Source organism: Bubalus bubalis, chromosome 21 (genome assembly GCF_019923935.1).
Source record: "Bubalus bubalis isolate 160015118507 breed Murrah chromosome 21, NDDB_SH_1, whole genome shotgun sequence".
NCBI classification, from domain to species: Eukaryota; Metazoa; Chordata; class Mammalia; order Artiodactyla; family Bovidae; genus Bubalus; species Bubalus bubalis.
In genome coordinates, this window is record NC_059177.1 from 7,347,182 (window position 1) to 7,366,493 (window position 19,312).

Below are 19,312 nucleotides of genomic sequence, written 5' to 3' on the forward strand. Positions count from 1 at the left end.
CTCTGCCCAGAGCACCAGGGGGTACACAGAGGTGGGTTGGGGGGCAGACCGTGGGGGTATCCGAGCCTCACCCAGAAACAACTCCACCTCAGAGTAGAAATAGCCTCTGGCCAACAATCCTGGGCGGTGTCTTCCCCTCAGTGGGTCTCTGACTGTAACGTGGGGACCGCTTGTGTGGGAATGCGGTCATTGGGCTCCAGGCTCCAGGTCCCTTCTGGTGTCAGTGGTTGCTTCTGAGAGGAGTAAGGCTGCTCTGTCTATCTCTCCTTCTTCTTTTCTCTGTATAACTCCGTGAACATCTCTGAGCGGTCCAGTTGTGGAGTGCACATAAGGAAGTGACTACTGGCTAGCCCACTCTCTCCACTATTGATTCCACCTCATCTCATTTGGGTCACCTCTAACTCCCTCCTCCCTCTTCTCTTCTCCATGTAATGCTGTGAACCTCTCTGAGTGACCCTCACAGTAAAGAAACTTTTCATCTTTAACGTAGATGTTTTATCAATGGTGCTGTATAGAAGGAGAAGTTTTGAAACTACTGTAAAAATAAGACCGATAACTGGAAGTAGGAGGCTTAAGTCCAAACCCTGACTCCAGGGAACTCCTGACCCCAAGGAACATTAATTGACAGGAGCTCATCAAACGCCTCCATACCGACACTGAAACCAAGCACCACACAAGGGCCAACAAGTTCCAGGGCAAGACATACCAAGCAAATTCTCCAGCAACAAAGGAACACAGCCCTGAGCTTCAAGATACAGGCTGCCCAAAGTCACCCCAAAACCATAGACATCTCATAACTCATTACTGGACATTTCATTACACTCCAGAGAGAAGAAATACAGCTCCATCCACCAGAACATCGACACAAGCTTCCCTAACCAGGAAACCTTGACAAGCCACCTGTACAAACCCACACACGGTGAGGAAACGCCACAATAAAGAGAACTCCACAAACTGCCAGAATACAGAAAGGACACCCCAAACTCAGCAATTTAAACAAGATGAAGAGACAGAGGAATACCCAGCAGATAAAGGAACAGGATAAATGCCCACCAAACCAAACAAAAGAGGAAGAGATAGGGAATCTACCTGATAAAGAATTCCGAATAATGATAGTGAAATTGATCCAAAATCTTGAAATTAAAATGGAATCACAGATAAATAGCCTGGAGGCAAGGATTGAGAAGATGCAAGAAAGGTTTAACAAGGACTTAGAAGAACTAAAAAAGTCAATATATAATGAATAATGCAATAAGTGAAATTAAAAACACTCTGGAGGCAACAAATAGTAGAATAACAGAGGCAGAAGATAGGATTAGTGAATTAGAAGATAGAATGGTAGAAATAAATGAATCAGAGAGGATAAAAGAAAAACGAATTAAAAGAAATAAGGACAATCTCAGAGACCTCCAGAACAATATTAAACGCTACAACATTCGAATCATAGGGGTCCCAGAAGAAGAAGACAAAAAGAAAGACCATGAGAAAATACTAGAGGAGATAATAGTTGAAAACTTCCCTAAAATGGGGAAGGAAATAATCACCCAAGTCCAAGAAACCCAGAGAGTCCCAAACAGGATAAACCCAAGGTGAAACACCCCAAGACACATATTAATCAAATTAACAAAGATCAAACACAAAGAACAAATATTAAAAGCAGCAAGGGAAAAACAACAAATAACACACAAGGGAATACCCATAAGGATAACAGCTGATCTTTCAATAGAAACTCTTCAAGCCAGGAGGGAATGGCAAGACATACTTAAAATGATGAAAGAAAATAACCTACAGCCCAGATTATTGTACCCAGCAAGGATCTCATTCAAGTATGAAGGAGAAATCAAAAGCTTTTCAGACAAGCAAAAGCTGAGAGAATTCTGCACCACCAAACCAGCTCTCCAACAAATACTAAAGGATATTCTCTAGACAGGAAACACAAAAACGGTGTATAAATTCGAACCCAAAACAATAAAGTAAATGGCAACGGGATCATACTTATCAGTAATTACCTTAAACGTAAATGGGTTGAATGCCCCAACCAAAAGACAAAGACTGGCTGAATGGATACAAAAACAAGACTCCTACATATGTTGTCTACAAGAGACCCACCTCAAAACAGGGGACACATACAGACTGAAAGTGAAGGGCTGGAAAAAGATTTTCCATGCAAATAGGGACCAAAAGAAAGCAGGAGTAGCAATACTCATATCAGATAAAATAGACTTTAAAACAAAGGCTGTGAAAAGAGAAAGAAGGTCACTACATAATGATCAAAGGATCAATCCAAGAAGAAGATATAACAATTATAAATATATATGCACCCAACACAGGAGCACCGCAGTATGTAAGACAAACGCTAACAAGTATGAAAGGAGAAATTAACAATAACACAATAATAGTGGGAGACTTTAATACCCCACTCACACCTATGGATAGATCAACTAAACAGAAAATTAACAAGGAAACACAAACTTTAAGCAATACAATAGACCAGTTAGACCTAATTGATATCTATAGGACATTTCATCCCAAAACAATGAATTTCACCTTCTTCTCAAGCGCACATGGAACCTTCTCCAGGATAGATCACATCCTGGGCCATAAAGCTAGCCTTGGTAAATTCAAAAAAACAGAAATCATTCCAAGCATCTTTTCTGACCACAATGCAGTAAGATTAGATCTCAATTACAGGAGAAAAACTATTAAAAATTCCAACATATGGAGGCTGAACAACACGCTGCTGAATAACCAACAAATCACAGAAGAAATAAAAAAAGAAATCAAAATTTGCATAGAAACGAATGAAAATGAAAACACAACAACCCAAAACCTGTGGGACACGGTAAAAGCAGTCCTAAGGGGAAAGTTCATAGCAATACAGGCACACCTCAAGAAACAAGAAAAAAGTCAAATAAATAACCTAACTCTACACCTAAAGCAACTAGAAAAGGAAGAAATGAAGAACCCCAGGGTTAGTAGAAGGAAAGAAATCTTAAAACTTAGGGCAGAAATAAATGCAAAAGAAACAAAAGAGATCATAGCAAAAATCAACAAAACCAAAAGCTGGTTTTTTTGAAAGGATAAATAAAATTGACAAACCATTAGCCAGACTCATCAAGAAACAAAGGGAGAAAAATCAAATCAATAAAATTAGAAATGAAAATGGAGAGATCACAACAGACAACACAGAAATACAAAGGATCATAAGAGAGCACTATCAACAATTATATGCCAATAAAATGGACAACTTGGAAGAAATGGACAAATTCTTAGAAAAGTACAACTTTCCAAAACTCGACCAGGAAGAAATAGAAAATCTTAACAGACCCATCACAAGCACGGAAATTGAAACTGTAATCAAAAATCTTCCAGCAAACAAAAGCCCAGGTCCAGATGGCTTCACAGCTGAATTCTACCAAAAATTTAGAGAAGAGCTAACACCTATCCTGCTCAAACTCTTCCAGAAAATTGCAGAGGATGGTAAACTTCCAAACTCATTCTATGAGGCCACCATCACCCTAATACCAAAACCTGACAAAGATCCCACAAAAAAAGAAAACTACAGGCCAATATCACTGATGAACATAGATGCAAAAATCCTTAACAAAATTCTAGCAATCAGAATCCAACAACACATTAAAAAGATCATACACCATGACCAAGTGGGCTTTATCCCAGGGATGCAAGGATTCTTCAATATCCGCAAATCAATCAATGTAATACACCACATTAACAAATTGAAAAATAAAAACCATATGATTATCTCAATAGATGCAGAGAAAGCCTTTGACAAAATTCAACATCCATTTATGATAAAAACTCTCCAGAAAGCAGGCATAGAAGGAACATACCTCAACATAATAAAAGCTATATATGACAAACCCACAGCAAACATTATCCTCAATGGTGAAAAATTGAAAGCATTTCCTCTAAAGTCAGGAACAAGACAAGGGTGCCCACTTTCACCATTACTATTCAACATAGTTTTGGAAGTTTTGGCCACAGCAATCAGAGCAGAAAAAGAAATAAAAGGAATCCAAATTGGAAAAGAAGAAGTAAAGCTCTCACTGTTTGCAGATGACATGATCCTCTACATAGAAAACCCTAAAGACTCCACCAGAAAATTACTAGAACTAATCAATGACTATAGTAAAGTTGCAGGATATAAAATCAACACCCAGAAATCCCTTGCATTCCTATACACTAATAATGAGAAAACAGAAAGAGAAATTAAGGAAACAATTCCATTCACCATTGCAACGGAAAGAATAAAATACTTAGGAATATATCTACCTAAAGAAACTAAAGACCTATATATAGAAAACTATAAAACACTGGTGAAAGAAATCAAAGAGGACACTAACAGATGGAGAAATATACCATGTTCATGGATTGGAAGAATCAATATAGTGAAAATGAGTATACTACCCAAAGCAATCTCTAGATTCAATGCAATCCCTATCAAGCTACCAACAGCATTCTTCACAGAGCTAGAACAAATAATTTCACAATTTGTATGGAAATACAAAAAACCTCGAATAGCCAAAGCGATCTTGAGAAAGAAGAATGGAACTGGAGGAATCAACCTACCTGACTTCAGGCTCTACTACAAAGCCACAGTTATCAAGACAGTATGGTACTGGCACAAAGACAGAAATATAGATTAGTGGAACAAAATAGAAAGCCCAGAGATAAATCCACGCACATATGGACACCTTATCTTTGACAAAGGAGGCAAGAATATACAATGGAGAAAAGACAATCTCTTTAACAAGTGGTGCTGGGAAATCTGCTCAACCACTTGTAAAAGAATGAAACTAGAACACTTTCTAACACCATACACAAAAATAAACTCAAAATGGATTAAAGATCTAAACATAAGACCAGAAACTATAAAGCTCCTAGAGGAGAATATAGGCAAAACACTCTCTGACATACATCACAGCAGGATCCTCTATGACCCACCTCCCAGAATATTGGAAATAAAAGCAAAAATAAACAAATGGGACCTAATTAACCTTAAAAGCTTCTGCACATCAAAGGAAACTGTTAGCAAGGTGAAAAGACAGCCTTCAGAATGGGAGAAGATAATAGCAAATGAAGCAACTGACAAAGAACTAATCTTGAGAATATACAAGCAACTCCTACAGCTCAACTCCAGAAAAATAAATGACCCAATCAAAAAATGGGCCAAAGAACTAAATAGACATTTCTCCAAAGAAGACATACAGATGGCTAACAAACACATGAAAAGATGCTCAATATCACTCATTATCAGAGAAATGCAAATCAAAACCACTATGAGGTACCATTTCACACCTGTCAGAATGGCTGCGATCCAAAAGTCTACAAGTAATAAATGCTGGAGAGGGTGTGGAGAAAAGGGAACCCTCTTACACTGTTGGTGGGAATGCAAACTAGTACAGCCACTATGGAGAACAGTGTGGAGATTCCTTAAAAAACTGGAAATAGAACTGCCTTATGATCCAGCAATCCCACTGCTGGGCATACACACTGAGGAAACCAGAAGGGAAAGAGACACGTGTACCCCAATGTTCATCGCAGCACTGTTTATAATAGCCAGGACATGGAAGCAACCTAGATGTCCATCAGCAGATGAATGGATAAGAAAGCTGTGGTACATATACACAATGGAGTATTACTCGGCCATTAAAAAGAATACATTTGAATCAGTTCTAATGAGGTGGATGAAACTGGAGCCTATTATACAGAGTGAAGTAAGCCAGAAAGAGAAACACCAATACAGTATACTAACGCATATATATGGAATTTAGAAAGATGGTAACAGTAACCCTGTATACGAGACAGCAAAAGAGACGCTGATGTATAGAACAGTCTTATGGACTCTGTGGGAGAGGGAGAGGGTGGGAAGATTTGGGAGAATGGCATTGAAACATGTAAAATATCATGTACGAAACGAGTTGCCAGTCCAGGTTCGATGCACGATACTGGATGCTTGGGGCTGGTGCACTGGGATGACCCAGAGGGAGGGTATGGGGAGGGAGGAGGGAGGAGGGTTCAGGATGGGGAACACATGTATACCTGTGGTGGATTCATTTCGATATTTGGCAAAACTAATACAATTATGTAAAGTTTAAAAATAAAATAAAATTAAAAAAAAACATACATGACTACTGGAAAAACCATAAAAAAAAAAAAAGAGAGAGATGATAGGATTTGTTCCTTAATGAACACTGGCCTCCCGCCTTCTCAGTGATACATTTGTTCCTAATAGAATAATGCCGGTTTTGTTTTCAGAATTTGACAGTAGTTGGGTGTTACATATAGTTCCTTGAATCCCAAGAGGGAATTAGCTGTGGTCTGTCGTTGCCTGATGGGAAGGAAGAACTGTCAGGGTTGAATTCAAAGGAGGCCTGTTGCACACCGGCTCTCAGCCATCCCTGGGGCAGAAGAAAACCTTCAGGAGCTCAAAAGAACACTCAAGTGGAAGTTGACTACCCCATGGGGTGTTCCCCAGAGCTTCCACTAGATGGAGCCTTCAATACATTTGCATCACTGTGCTCACAGGTGGAGCTAACATTCAGCTGGAAAGAAAAGCGTTGATGAGGTTATGGTTTCTCTTATTTTAAAGAAGGCCGATGTCAATGATGACTCCGGCCTTTGTCGGATCTCAGTTGTGATCAGTGTCCATCCCCACCTCCTGCCCTGAGCATCACCATCCCAAACATTTCCTGCCCTTTCTCTGTTCCTTGCCTCTGACCCCACTGTTCCCTTAGCCTTGCCAGTCAGTCCTTACTTCGTGCCTTCATTTGGCAAATACGATTGGCAAATACCAGCTATTTTCAGGAGCCTTCCTTTATTCCAACAAGCAGAGTCAGGTGTGATTGTTTTTTGCTTTTTGGTGGCGCTTTGCACCATGTGGAATTTTAGTTCCCTCAGCAGGGATTGAACCGGCACTCCTAGTGAAAGCTTGGAGTCTTAACCGCTGGACTGCCAGGCAAACCTCTGACCACAATTTTGGTTAAGTGGTATTTTATGCTCATGTCATTTATTCTGTCCTGCAGTCACTTCCCCTATCAACCTCTTGTATAATACTCTGGAATCCTTAGGAACCAGCCCTAATTGTCCTGCGGCTTGGGACCCAGATGACTAGGGACAACCCTTCTGTCTCAGGCCTACAAAGTTTCTCAGCTTGTTCAGCAGAGAACTCTCGAAAACTAATCCCAACCTGCTTGCCATATATAACCTACTCCTACAACTCTTAACTTGATGTTACTCTGTCCTTGGGTCCACCTGCCGTGTGGCCCTGCCTGGCAGCCTTCTCTCATTTTAAGGTGTGAGTTACAGTCTGACATCAGATCCTGGGTGCTTTATCACCACTGCTCTGCAGCCGAGTTTCATGGAGCTCTTCCTGAAGGCCTTGGGAGTTTTTAGCTTCCAGTGTCAGACTTGCAGTTCCCGTGTGTGGCTATGGGGATTGTACTTTGCTGTCTTTGGTCTTGAAGTAAGGCTTGGTCCACCAGGGGGCGCAGTAGTCTCACGCTATTGCTTTGTGTCCTAGTGAAGGTCTGTGTGATGAGGCTTATCACCTTGCTTTGGAGAGGGGTTTGCCCTTGGTATTTTTGTTGGTCACCTTCTCTCTGGTCAGGTTTCAGAAACTCAGCTCAAAGTCAAACGATTTTGTCCATGAAATGCACTGTGTTGCCTTGAATGCACCACCTCCCTTCTATGGGTTCTTAAAATGTGATCCTTTTTTTGTGTATGTGTGGGGGTGGGAATATTGTTTAGCTTTGAAATCCTTACTGGAGGGAAAACCTATTTCGTGTTTCTTCAGGACAGTATCATTATTACTTTGCAAACCTGAAGAATGACTTTCTCCAGAACAGTAACTTTTGAAACTTGGAAACCTGAAACCTGCTTTTAACCTGAATACTGACTGTGATTGTGAAAATTGGTTGTGGCCTTCTAAGTCTAAATCAAAATATTTTCTGGATTCCTAATGATGGCTAATGGAAACATGCCAGGCTCAGCCATTTCAAGAGATGAAGCTAGTATATTCCTGTGTGTTTTATGCAACTTACTAATTTTCACAGCTGGTGCCGTTTTGAACACCTATCTGGACCAGACACCATGCTAAGTGTTTTACAAACTTTGGCTCATTAATCCCCGCTTCATGCATTATCACCCCCATTTTTACAGATAAGAAAACTGAGGTTCATATAGCATACACGATGGCCCTGAAATCCAAACCCAGACTGAGCAGACATATGTGCTAGCCAGCACAGACTCAGACCTCTGACTTACTCACACATGGGGTCAGGGGCCTGTCACATGGCCAGTCAGGGGAGCACCGAATGGCTTTAAGGGACCATCTCAAGACCTATAATGACCAACCACCGCTGATGACGATTTGGACATCCAGATAGCACCAGTTCTTCTAGAACTTCATCACTTCTCCCCCTCCATGGAGGGTTCCACAGAGACAACACACTCAGATGGCCTTCCCAGGGCAACTCGTCGCTCAAGGCTTCTAATTCCATGGTGGAACCTTCCTCAGGCTCTGCATTTCTAAAAATAAGTCCATTTTATAGGTTACTCGGTATAATGGGTGTCGATGTATTTGTCAAATTGTTACCCAGGCAGCCCATATGGACCCCTGCTGGGGCCTTGGCCCGGCTGAGACCCCACCTCAACAGGGAAGGTTCTCACTCCTTTCAGGTTCGTGTAGCCAGAGGCCAAACCAAAGCTGAGACCGATGCAGCTCAAGCTTTATTCAATGGCCCGAGAGTGGAGAGGTGGGAACTGTGTTTTAGACGAGCTTCTTCCCGACATGGCACAACTCTGGGCCATGGCTGGGGGCAAAGGTGTCACTTAGTAGCTGATGTAGTAAAATCAGTGTAGAGTGAGACTCAAGGGCTGCTGGAGGTCAGATTCGTCTTGGTTCCAACTGATTCCATATGGCTTTTTGTTTTTCTATAGATTCCCTTCTTTGTATCTGGACCCTGTGTCTTAAAGACACGCATTAGCTCCTGTCCACGGGTCTGGTGTCAGCTCTGGCAATAACATACACCTGAGACATTTTTACTCTCTGTCTGCTTCCAGAGTTCGTGGTAATATTAGCACTGGAAAAGCACAACAATAAGGAATTGTACCATGCTCAGAATTTAACCTGAGCCCAAGCCAAACGTTCCCCCAAGCTTCTTTGTCTATTTCCTTTTACAGAATCTCTGTGCATCTGGCTCTGCAGTTTACCCATGGGAACATTGCTCTAGCTTAGGAGTCCTCAACCTCAGTACTGCCAGTCTTCCGGGCTGGGTGACTCCATCGTGGAGGGCTGCCCTGCGTGCGGTAGGATTTTAAACAGCGTTTCCAGTCTCTTCCCATTAGAAGCTAGAAGCAACTCCCCCACCCTAAATAGATCTTCCTCTTTTATACATAAAGCATATATATATATATATATATATATATATATATATAACAAGCACATTTACTATTTATCTGTGGTATTATTATTTATTTTGGCCATGCCGCACATCTTGGTGGATATCAGTTCCCCAACCAGGGATTGAACCTGGGCCACAGCAGTGAAAGCAATAGAAAGCACTAACCACTAGACCACCAGGGAACTCCCCTATTTATACGTGGTATTAAAATATTTTGTGGAGGATTTCCGTAGTGGTCCAGTGGTTAAGACTGCATTGGGAAACTGAGATTCCACATGCCACATGACATGGCCAAAAAAAAAAAAAACCCCAAATATATCATGGAGAGGTGATGACGAAAAAAATGTCTGAAAAGACTCTTTGGGATGGAGTGATAAAAAAAGGTTGATAAACACCACTCTAGTTCAATTTTTCAGTTCTTATTCATGCAACTTCCTCAGGAAAAATGGCATTTGTGGCTCTTTAAAAAAAGCTGAACCAAAGAGCCAAGCAACTGTAGATACATAGAAGGAAATAACTGAGAGCTGGCAGGAGCCAAGGATACCATATGGAAAAAACTTAGGGCCGATGTCAGCCGCTTGGCTCTGACTAGTAGGTGAACCCGAAGAAATCCTCAGCCAGGATCACTGTCCAGCGGAAGCTCTGCCATTTCTGAGTAGAAGAGGCTTGGGGGAAGGGTCTTCCTGTGGTGAGAGGGGCTTGGAACTATGTTGTCATGTCACTTATTTATTGAGGACATTTATTGACTATGGTTGACCAGAGCCTTCATGTCACTGCCGGACACACACATCTGAATACACTTCCCTGCCCCTAACTATTATTCTTAAATAAATCTGGCTTCTCACTCTGACCTCCTCAGATCCCACTGCTTAGAGAACATATCGTGGCAGATCTTGATTGCTGGTCATGGCGCATCCAGGATGGGGAAATAACAAACAGCTCGTTGATCCAGAATATAAAGGTCATCTCTATTGCACATAGCCAGCTAAACTGGAAAAAGAGGTAAATTAAAAATCCAACAAATTTTAAAACATTAAGACGTTTCTGTCTTGAAAAACTGACTTCCCTCATCTAGCAGAGCGCAAAACTTCCCAGCTTTCTGTTTGGGGAAATGAGTGAGTAACCTGAACCCAAGCGGAGAGTCACTCATTTTCTACTTCTTACTTCTATCAAAAAACCCCACTTGAACTCAGCGTGCATAGATGGGTGAGGAAGAGAGCTGGTGTTCACAGGAAGCCACGCGCCCTTCAGAGGCACCTGTCTTTCTTAGTGCACTGCTTCTAGAGCAAGTCGGGCACTGCCTCGCAGACCTGCCTTGGAGCCACTTTCAGAAAAGCAAGGTAAGGGGGCAGACGATGTGGGGTGCTTAGGTCCTCGGACCCCGTGCTGCTTGGCCCACAGGTGTGTGGGTTCTGGAAGCGCTGAAAGCTGCCCGGCTAGGCAGCCAGCCGATCACTTGGTCAGCCTGGTCATTCTGCTGGTTCATGCCAGTTGGCACCTGTCCTTATTGCTCACACACAGCCCTCCCAGCCCTCATCTGACTGGCTCTCACATACTTAACAGCGCCTTCCTCTCACACACATCTGGCTTAAACTATGTGCTCAGAACACACAGTTAATTTTCATTCACTGTATATACTTTGCCATTTCTGGCTTCTATCAAGACTCCCGGCTCAAGAAACACCAACCCAATGAGGGCTGCAGCGTAATCCCAGACATTTACCAGCTGTGTTGACTTCTGTTTCTTCTCCTGATAATTTCCTAACACCTCCTCAGCCTCTCTTATTCCTTTCCTTTTCACTGGTAAAATGATGGCGATAGACCAGAATTGTTATTCATTTAATTGGAATTGATAATCATTTAACACAATTTTTTTTTTTTTTTGAGAACCTGTGATGCCCCAGGTCTTCAGCATCCCTTTGGAGGAATAAATCAAAACCTCTCTGAGAAACACATGCTTTGGGTGTTTGGGTGTATGGTGGTCAGAGTGGGAGATGGGGAATGTATGTGGAATTATTGAGCAATGTGATAGGGTTTTGAGCAAGAATATCAGGGCGCCACTAAGAAGGTTGCAAGGAGAGGTCGCCTTGAGGCAGAAAGCCGCCTGCATTGCTCTGACTCACATGTGGACATGTGCGTAACTTTCGGAAGATTTTAACCTCTTCATCTGCCAATTTAGACAGGAAATGAGGGTGGTTGTGAGCATGTGTGTAAGGTTAAGATTGTAACCTCATCTGCCAGTTTAGATAAGAAATGAGGGTGGTTGGGAAGGTAGAGATTTTATTTCTGGCTATGATGTGCCTTTTCTAGATCTATCCTGCTAATTGACACTCTGATAGGATTCGTGCATAAAATTGATCTTTATATGCAGTTCTGATGAAAAGACCAAAAATTTCCCTCAACTTACCCAACTGAATATTGCCACCTTCCATAGGGCCTGGAAAAACACATTTGCTGCTTTAGTGTCAGATTGGCCCAAGAGTGGCCAGTCACCCAGCCGGGGAGTCCAGGTGCGTTCCAGGTAAGACAGCAAACATAGGACTTGGGTGTGGTGTGCTGGGGCCCACCTGTACCAGCACTCAGGAGCTGATTGTTAAATCTTCAGAAATTTTATGGGGCAGTTGGTGATTTGACCTTGTTAAATCTTCAGAAATTTTGTGGGGCAGTTGGTGATTTGACCTTGGCCATGGTGGGAGTGTTTGGGCTTCCCCAGTGGCTCGATGGTAAAGAATCTGCCTTCAATGCAGGAGATGTAGGTTCGATCCCTGGGTTGGGAAGATCCCCTGGAAGAGGGCATGGCAACCCACTCCAGTATTCTTGCCTGGAGAATCCCATGGACAGAGGAGTCAGAGGAGCCTGGGGGGCTACAGTCCAGGGAGTTGCAAAGAGTAGGATACGACTGAAATGACTTAGTGCACACACGTGGTGGGAATGTTTACACCATGGAAACCGCCAAGAGCCACACATCAGAGCCCCCCAGCCCCACCTTCTCACCCTCCCAGACCTGGTTCACCTGCAGCACGTCACTGGGACTTGGGGCCCAAAGAATACATTCTCTGTGTGGCTGTGTGGTTTTTGGAAGACACTTAACTTCTCTGAGACTTTCGTGAGTCATCTACACCACGGCTGAGTATGGTTATTTGGCTTAGAATACCAGGTTTTATTGAAAGGGGTGTGAGAACAGAAACACACGACTGGGATTGAATGCACAATATCAGTGAACATGTTCTGAAATCTGTAAAGTGCAAAGCACTCAGAAGGAATTAGAATTTTTATATAAAAGCAAGAGGTCAACCTGGTTCCTTTCTAGCCTGATGATTTACCTAAGTTATCTCTGAATTTTGGGCATTACAATCTGAAGGGAAAACATGCATAGATTTTCTATCTGTTTTTTTTTTTGGCTTTCATGTCAGAAAGGCCCTGGGTGCGGTACTGTTGGGCAGGTCATCTGGTCTTGTCATTTCTGTGAGTGATTTCAGTAAATGCCAGACTAGCTTTCAGAAATACATCCTTGAAAAACAGCTCATTGAAAGAAGGTTTTACTTGTCCCGCTTACAAATGGGAGAACCAGGGCTCCCAGCAGAGGGGCAGGAAGAGTGGCAGCGCTGGAGTTTGGTGTCTGTCTGCCGCTAAAGGGCAGGATTCCTGCACTGTGGCTGACTGCTCTTCAGTTCAAGGACCTGAGCCCCTCAGTGCCGGGAGCTTGGGATGAGTGTCTGATGATCTGGGCAAAGCAGCTGTGCTCTGCACACAGCACCGTTCTGATTTGTTTCTGTTCTGATAGAAATCTGTTGGCTCCTCCCCTCATTAGGTTCTTCTGGCTGGGCTCAGAGCTGCCTTGAGGAGCCTGTAAATCTGAAAATGAACCCCACGGATATAGCAGACACCACGGTGGATGAAAGCATCTATAACAGTTATTATCTCTATGAAAACCTCCCCAAGCCTTGCAACAAGGACGGCATCCGGGCATTTGGGGAGCTCTTCCTGCCCCCACTCTACTCCTTGGTCTTTCTCTTTGGTCTGCTTGGAAACTCCGTGGTGGTCTTGGTCCTGTTCAAGTACAAGCGGCTCAAGTCCATGACTGACGTGTACCTGCTCAACCTCGCCATCTCAGACCTGCTCTTCGTGCTCTCCCTGCCTTTCTGGGGCTACTATGCTGCAGACCAGTGGGTGTTTGGGCTTGGCCTCTGCAAGCTGATTTCTTGGATATACCTGGTGGGCTTCTACAGCGGCATCTTCTTCATCACACTCATGAGCATCGACAGGTACCTGGCCATCGTGCACGCCATCTTCTCCCTGAGAGCCAGGACCTTGACTTACGGGGTCATCACCAGTGTGGCCACATGGTCAGTGGCTGTGCTCGCCTCCCTCCCAGGCCTCCTGTTCAGCACGTGTTATACTGAGCGCAACCACACCTACTGCAAAACCAAGTACTCTTTCAACTCCACTCGGTGGAAGGTCCTGAGCTCCCTGGAGATCAACATTCTAGGGCTGGTGATCCCTTTGGGAATCATGCTGTTCTGCTACTCCATGATCATTAGGACCTTGCAGCACTGCAAGAATGAGAAGAAGAACAAGGCAGTGAAGATGATCTTTGCTGTGGTGGTCCTCTTCCTGGGGTTCTGGACCCCTTACAATGTGGTGCTCTTCCTGGAGACCCTGGTGGAGCTGGAGGTCCTTCAGGACTGCACCTTTGAGCGACACCTGGACTATGCCATCCAGACCACAGAGACCCTGGCTTTTGTTCACTGCTGCCTCAATCCTGTCATCTACTTCTTCCTGGGGGAGAAATTTCGCAAGTACATCGTACAGCTCTTCAAAACCTGCCGGGGCACTCTGGTGCTCTGCCAATACTGTCGACTCCTCCCAATGTACACTGACACCCCCAGCTCATCTTACACGCAGTCCACGGTGGACCATGACCTCCGCGATGCTCTGTAAAAACTGAAAACGCAAGAAATAGTTAATAAGCTTCCCAAGTTGAGAGCTTATTTAAAATTGTATCTAAGTGACAGTTTTGTGAACAAGTACAGGGGTGAAGAATTATATCCACTGCAAAAAGTAGGGCTTCTCACCCGGCAGTCACGTTTTCTTCCTGCCAAGTACAAGTTCAGTGTGACCAGAGTTCACCTGGACCAAGGCATCCTTCTTTGCTGTGCCAGGCTTTCCTGCAGGAATGAGTAAACCTGAGGAGGCTTCTGAGCATGCTTCAGTGAGGAGAGAGGTGATTTGGGAACGGGAAGACCATTCCCTTCCAACCTGAACTCATGGGATTCTCTGGAGGGGTTTGTAGAGAATTGACTGGGGGAGTAAAGCGCTAATTCTTGCTGTGAAAATGAGGCCTTTAAACTGCTACTAGCTTCTGTGAAACAATATAGAAAACCTTGGGCACACTGTCCCAGTGTTTTCCTAATCATATATATCTGAAGCACAGTGTACGCCATGAAGCCAGGTGTCTGCAGAAACAAGTAGTAAAGGAATGAAATTAGATCTGGATTCTTTTATTGTGAAGGATTATTTATTAATGAAAGCCAAACTTCCAATGCTGATAACAACTATAAGCTTAAGAAGGCATTAGAATGGTCTGATTCCTAAACAAGAAATGCAAGGCATTAACAAATCTAAATGTAACTTGTGGAAATTCAAACACAGTTTCATATGCTTGTGGTGTGTTTTATTTTCATTAATACATGAGTATTCACATTTAAGAAATAATACATAGGCCCAGATACATTTATCTGGGGTCTTTTACTCATTTACAAACATTTCCTTCAAAACCAAAAAATAACAAGGACTAATCAAGTAAGAAGACAATGCTTCATTAATCATTTCAAAGTGCCTGCCATAAAGTAAGGCAAAAATAGTCCACTAAAAGTTAATGCTGATATGGCATAAAAATGACTTCCAAAAAATTCGGAATTGTGAAAAGTGTCATCTTTTAAAATATTGGCCCTGCTTTTTAACTTTTGGATGATTCAAAATTTCAATCAGTCACTTCTTACAAGTCATTTTAATTATGTAATTAATCATTAAAAGAACTCTCTGTTCTTACAGCCTTAATCAGAATTAAGACTTACAAAGTCTAAGGATATCTGTAATTGCTCCAAAAACAAAACCTATTTTGCAAACTATTACCTGAGCTAACCAGTTTAAAATGCTTCTGTAAACTTACACATTATTGCATGCTTTCCATTTATAAAGAATGCATTTCCAGAAAATTTATTTTCGGAAGGTGATTTTAACAGGGTAAGTTGATATTGCCTTTCTAGAAATACAATAAAAGACAACAAATAAACCTGTGTATTGTTTTTCCTGGTTATGTGTATGTTTGGTCTCCCACTGGGGATGAGCATCTGAGCCCCTAATGTTCCTGTTGTCTGGCTTGATCATCTTTGCTACATGTTATAGAAGAGATCCACGTTCCCGAGAGGAAGAATTAAAGGCTTCAGTGTTAAGATAACCACTTGGGATGGAGAAAGGAGTCACTACTCATTGTCACATAAGTGCTTGGGGATGAGAGTGGATGAGGAGTGGGGACAGGAGGGGTCCCAGGGCAGTCCTTAGAAAACCCCACATGACACGGCAGGGTCTGCAAATTATACTTCTGTGTTTCCTTGTGCATCTGAGCCATTACTTTCCTCTCTTAGCCTTGGTTTCCTCTTATCTGTAAAGCAGAACAGAGTTCAGAGTGATTGAAAAAAAAGATGACTACTCAAAGTATCTATGTTCCTTGGTCATAAAGTGTGTTTTGAACTTCCCAGTCAGTGGCTGCCTCCCCTTTCCTCTTAGAGCTTGAAGTTTCATTCATTTAATCAGTAGGAGATAGAAATGTAAGGACACCAAAAGACAGAGACTAAAGACTCTGATGCTGAGAGGGATTGGGGGCAGGAGGAGAAGGGGACGACAGAGGAGATGGCTGGATGGCATCACCGACTTGCTGGACATGAGTCTGAGCTAACTCCGGGAGTTGGTGATGGACAGGGAGGCCTGGCATGCTGCGATTCATGGGGTCACGAAAAGTCGGACTCAACTGAGCGACTGAACTGAACTGAACGGAACTGAACCACCGGGGTTTTACTGTCCCTTTAGTGTCCATTACTCTAATGCTCACTGAAGCTGCAGACCACACAGCTCCTGCACCCCACCCGAGGATGGGGTCACCTATCATCTCCAGGACCTCAGGACCTCCCTTGCTCCAAAGTTGGGAGCTGTCCCCTCAGGATGGGAATTTAGAACCTCTAGTGATACCCAAACATAACCCTCTCAGCTCACTGGAAAGAAAGTTCCTTCCCCTTCAGTAGCAAACATAGAAACCCCAGCTTGATTTCTACACAAAGTTTGGTTTTGCTTTTTTTTTTTTTTAAAGGGTGCCAGGACCAACAATCACCAGCTACCTAAGAACCAAAGAATTATACTTCCAAAATCTCTTGATGTTGATTCTGCAAAGAATAAGAGCTGTCCTACGTGTGCCTCTTGTGACAGAAACCCTTTTTAAGGTGGGTTTACAGAATTGAAAGAGACACGTGTACCCCAGTGTTCATCGCAGCACTGTTTATAATAGCCAGGACATGGAAGCAACCTAGATGTCCATCAGCAGATGAATGGATAAGAAAGCTGTGGTACATATACACAATGGAGTTTTACTCAGCCATTAAAAAGAATGCATTTGAATCAGTTCTAATGAGGTGGATGAAACTGGAACCTATTATACAGAGTGAAGTAAGCCAGAAAGAAAAACACCAATACAGTATACTAACGCATATATATGGAATTTAGAAAGATGGTAATGATAACCCTGTATGCAAGACAGCAAAAGAGACACAGATGTATAGAACAAACAGTCTTTTGGACTCTGGGAGAGGGAGAGGGTGGGATGATTTGGGAGAATGGCATTGAAACATGTATAATATCATACAAGAAACGAATCACCAGTCCAGGTTCCATGCAGGATACAGGATGCTTGGGGCTGGTGCAGTGGGATGACCCAGAGGGATGATACAGGGAGAGAGGTGGGAGTGGGGTTCAGGATGGGGAACACGTGTACACCTGTGGCGGATTCATGTTGATGTATGGCAAAACCAACACAATATTGTAAAGTAATTAGCCTCTAATTAAAATTTAAAAATTTAAATTAAAAAAAAATTAGGTGAGTTTAACTGTATGTTTTCATTAGGACCATTCTTCTCTTGCTGCACCATGTCTAGCTTCTGGGGAACACAGTTCATTTCAGTTCAGTTGCTCATTTGTGTCCAACTCTTTGCAACCCCATGGACCACAGCACACCAGGCCTCCCTGTCCACCACCAACTCCCGGAGTTCACTCAAACTCATGTCCATCGAGTCAGTGATGCCATCCAACCATCTCATCCTCTGTTGTCCCTTTCTCCTCCTGCCCTCAATCTTTCCCAGCATCAGGGTCTTTTCAAATGAGTCACAGACTAGGTGTAATTTCTTTAAGAACAAAAGAAAGAGGTTTGCTTTTCAGATGGTGTCATTGTTTTGGAATAAGATAGAAGTTATGGCTGCACAGCATTGTGAATGTACTAAATGCCACTGAATTGTACATTAAACACTCTCCAACATGCATCACAGCAGGATCCTCTACGACCCACCTCCCAGAATACTGGAAATAAAAGCAAAAATAAACAAATGGGACCTAATTAAACTTAAAGGCTTCTGCACAACAAAGGAAACTATAAGCAAGGTGAAAAGACCACCTTCAGAATGGGAGAAAATAATAGCAAATGAAGCAACTGATAAACAACTAATCTCAAAAATATACAAGCAACTCCTGCAGCTCAACTCCAGAAAAATAAATGACCCAACCAAAAAATGGGCCAAAGAACTAGACATCTCTCCAAAGAAGACATACAGATGGCTAACAAACACATGAAAAGATGCTCAACATCACTCATTATCAGAGAAATGCAAATCAAAACCACAACGAGGTACCATTTCGCACCAGTCAGAATGGCTGCGATCCAAAAGTCTACAAGCAATAAATGCTGGAGAGGGTGTGGAGAAAAGGGAACCCTCTTACACTGTTGGTGGGAATGCAAACTAGTACAGCCACTATGGAGAACAGTGTGGAGATTCCTTAAAAAACTGGAAATAGAACTGCCTTATGATCCAGCAATCCCACTGCTGGGCATACACACCGAGGAAACCACGATTGAAAGAGACACATGTACCCCAATGTTCATCGCAGCACTGTTTATAATAGCCAGGACATGGAAGCAACCTAGATGTCCATCAGCAGATGAATGGATAAGAAAGCTGTGGTACATATACACAATGGAGTATTACTCAGCCATTAAAAAGAATACATTTGAATCAGTTCTAATGAGGTGGATGAAACTGGAGCCAATTATACAGAGTGAAGTAAGCCAGTAAGAAAAACACCAATACAGTATACTAGCGCATATATATGGAATTTAGAAAGACGGTAATGATAACCCTGTATCCGAGACAGCAAAAGAGACACAGATGTATAGAACAGTCTTTTGGACTCTGTGGGGGGGGGGGGGATGATTTGGGAGAATGGCATTGAAACATGTATAATATCATATATGAAATGAATCTCCAGTCCAGGTTTGATACATGATACAGGGTGATTGGGGCTGGTGCACTGGGATGACCCAGAGGGATGGTACGGGGAGGGAGGTGGGAGTGGGGTTCAGGATGGGGAACATGTGTACACCCATGACGGATTCATGTTGATGTATGGCAAAACCAACACAATATTGTAAAGTAATTAGCCTCCAATTAAAATAAAAAAGAATTGTACATTAAAAATTTTTTTGATTTATTTTTATTTTTTGATCACACTATGCAGCATGTGAGATCTTAGTTCCCTGCTGCTGCTGCTAAGTCGCTTCAGTTGTGTCCG

The 19,312-nt window shown here is 42.8% G+C and overlaps 1 protein-coding gene and 1 non-coding gene across 3 annotated transcripts; one reads left to right on the plus strand and one right to left on the minus strand.

Moving 5' to 3' along the window:
• Positions 1–10,635: 10,635 nt before the first annotated feature.
• Positions 10,636–16,041, plus strand: CCR4 (C-C motif chemokine receptor 4). Of its 2 annotated transcripts, XM_006076091.3 has the most exons (3): positions 10,636–10,765; positions 11,859–11,945; positions 13,236–16,041. In XM_006076091.3, exon 3 carries the CDS (start codon positions 13,286–13,288, stop codon positions 14,363–14,365), a length of 1,080 nt encoding a protein of 359 aa, XP_006076153.1. In that variant the 5' UTR covers positions 10,636–10,765; positions 11,859–11,945; positions 13,236–13,285; the 3' UTR covers positions 14,366–16,041. The 2 variants fall into 2 exon arrangements, with proteins under 2 accessions (XP_006076153.1, XP_006076154.1); XM_006076092.3 differs by lacking the exon at positions 11,859–11,945.
• A 746-nt stretch (positions 16,042–16,787) lies between these two features.
• LOC112581318 lies at positions 16,788–16,917 on the minus strand. The gene has a single exon (XR_003105851.3). It is a non-coding gene; the product is annotated as a U11 spliceosomal RNA (small nuclear RNA).
• Between the last annotated feature and the right edge of the window lie 2,395 nt (positions 16,918–19,312).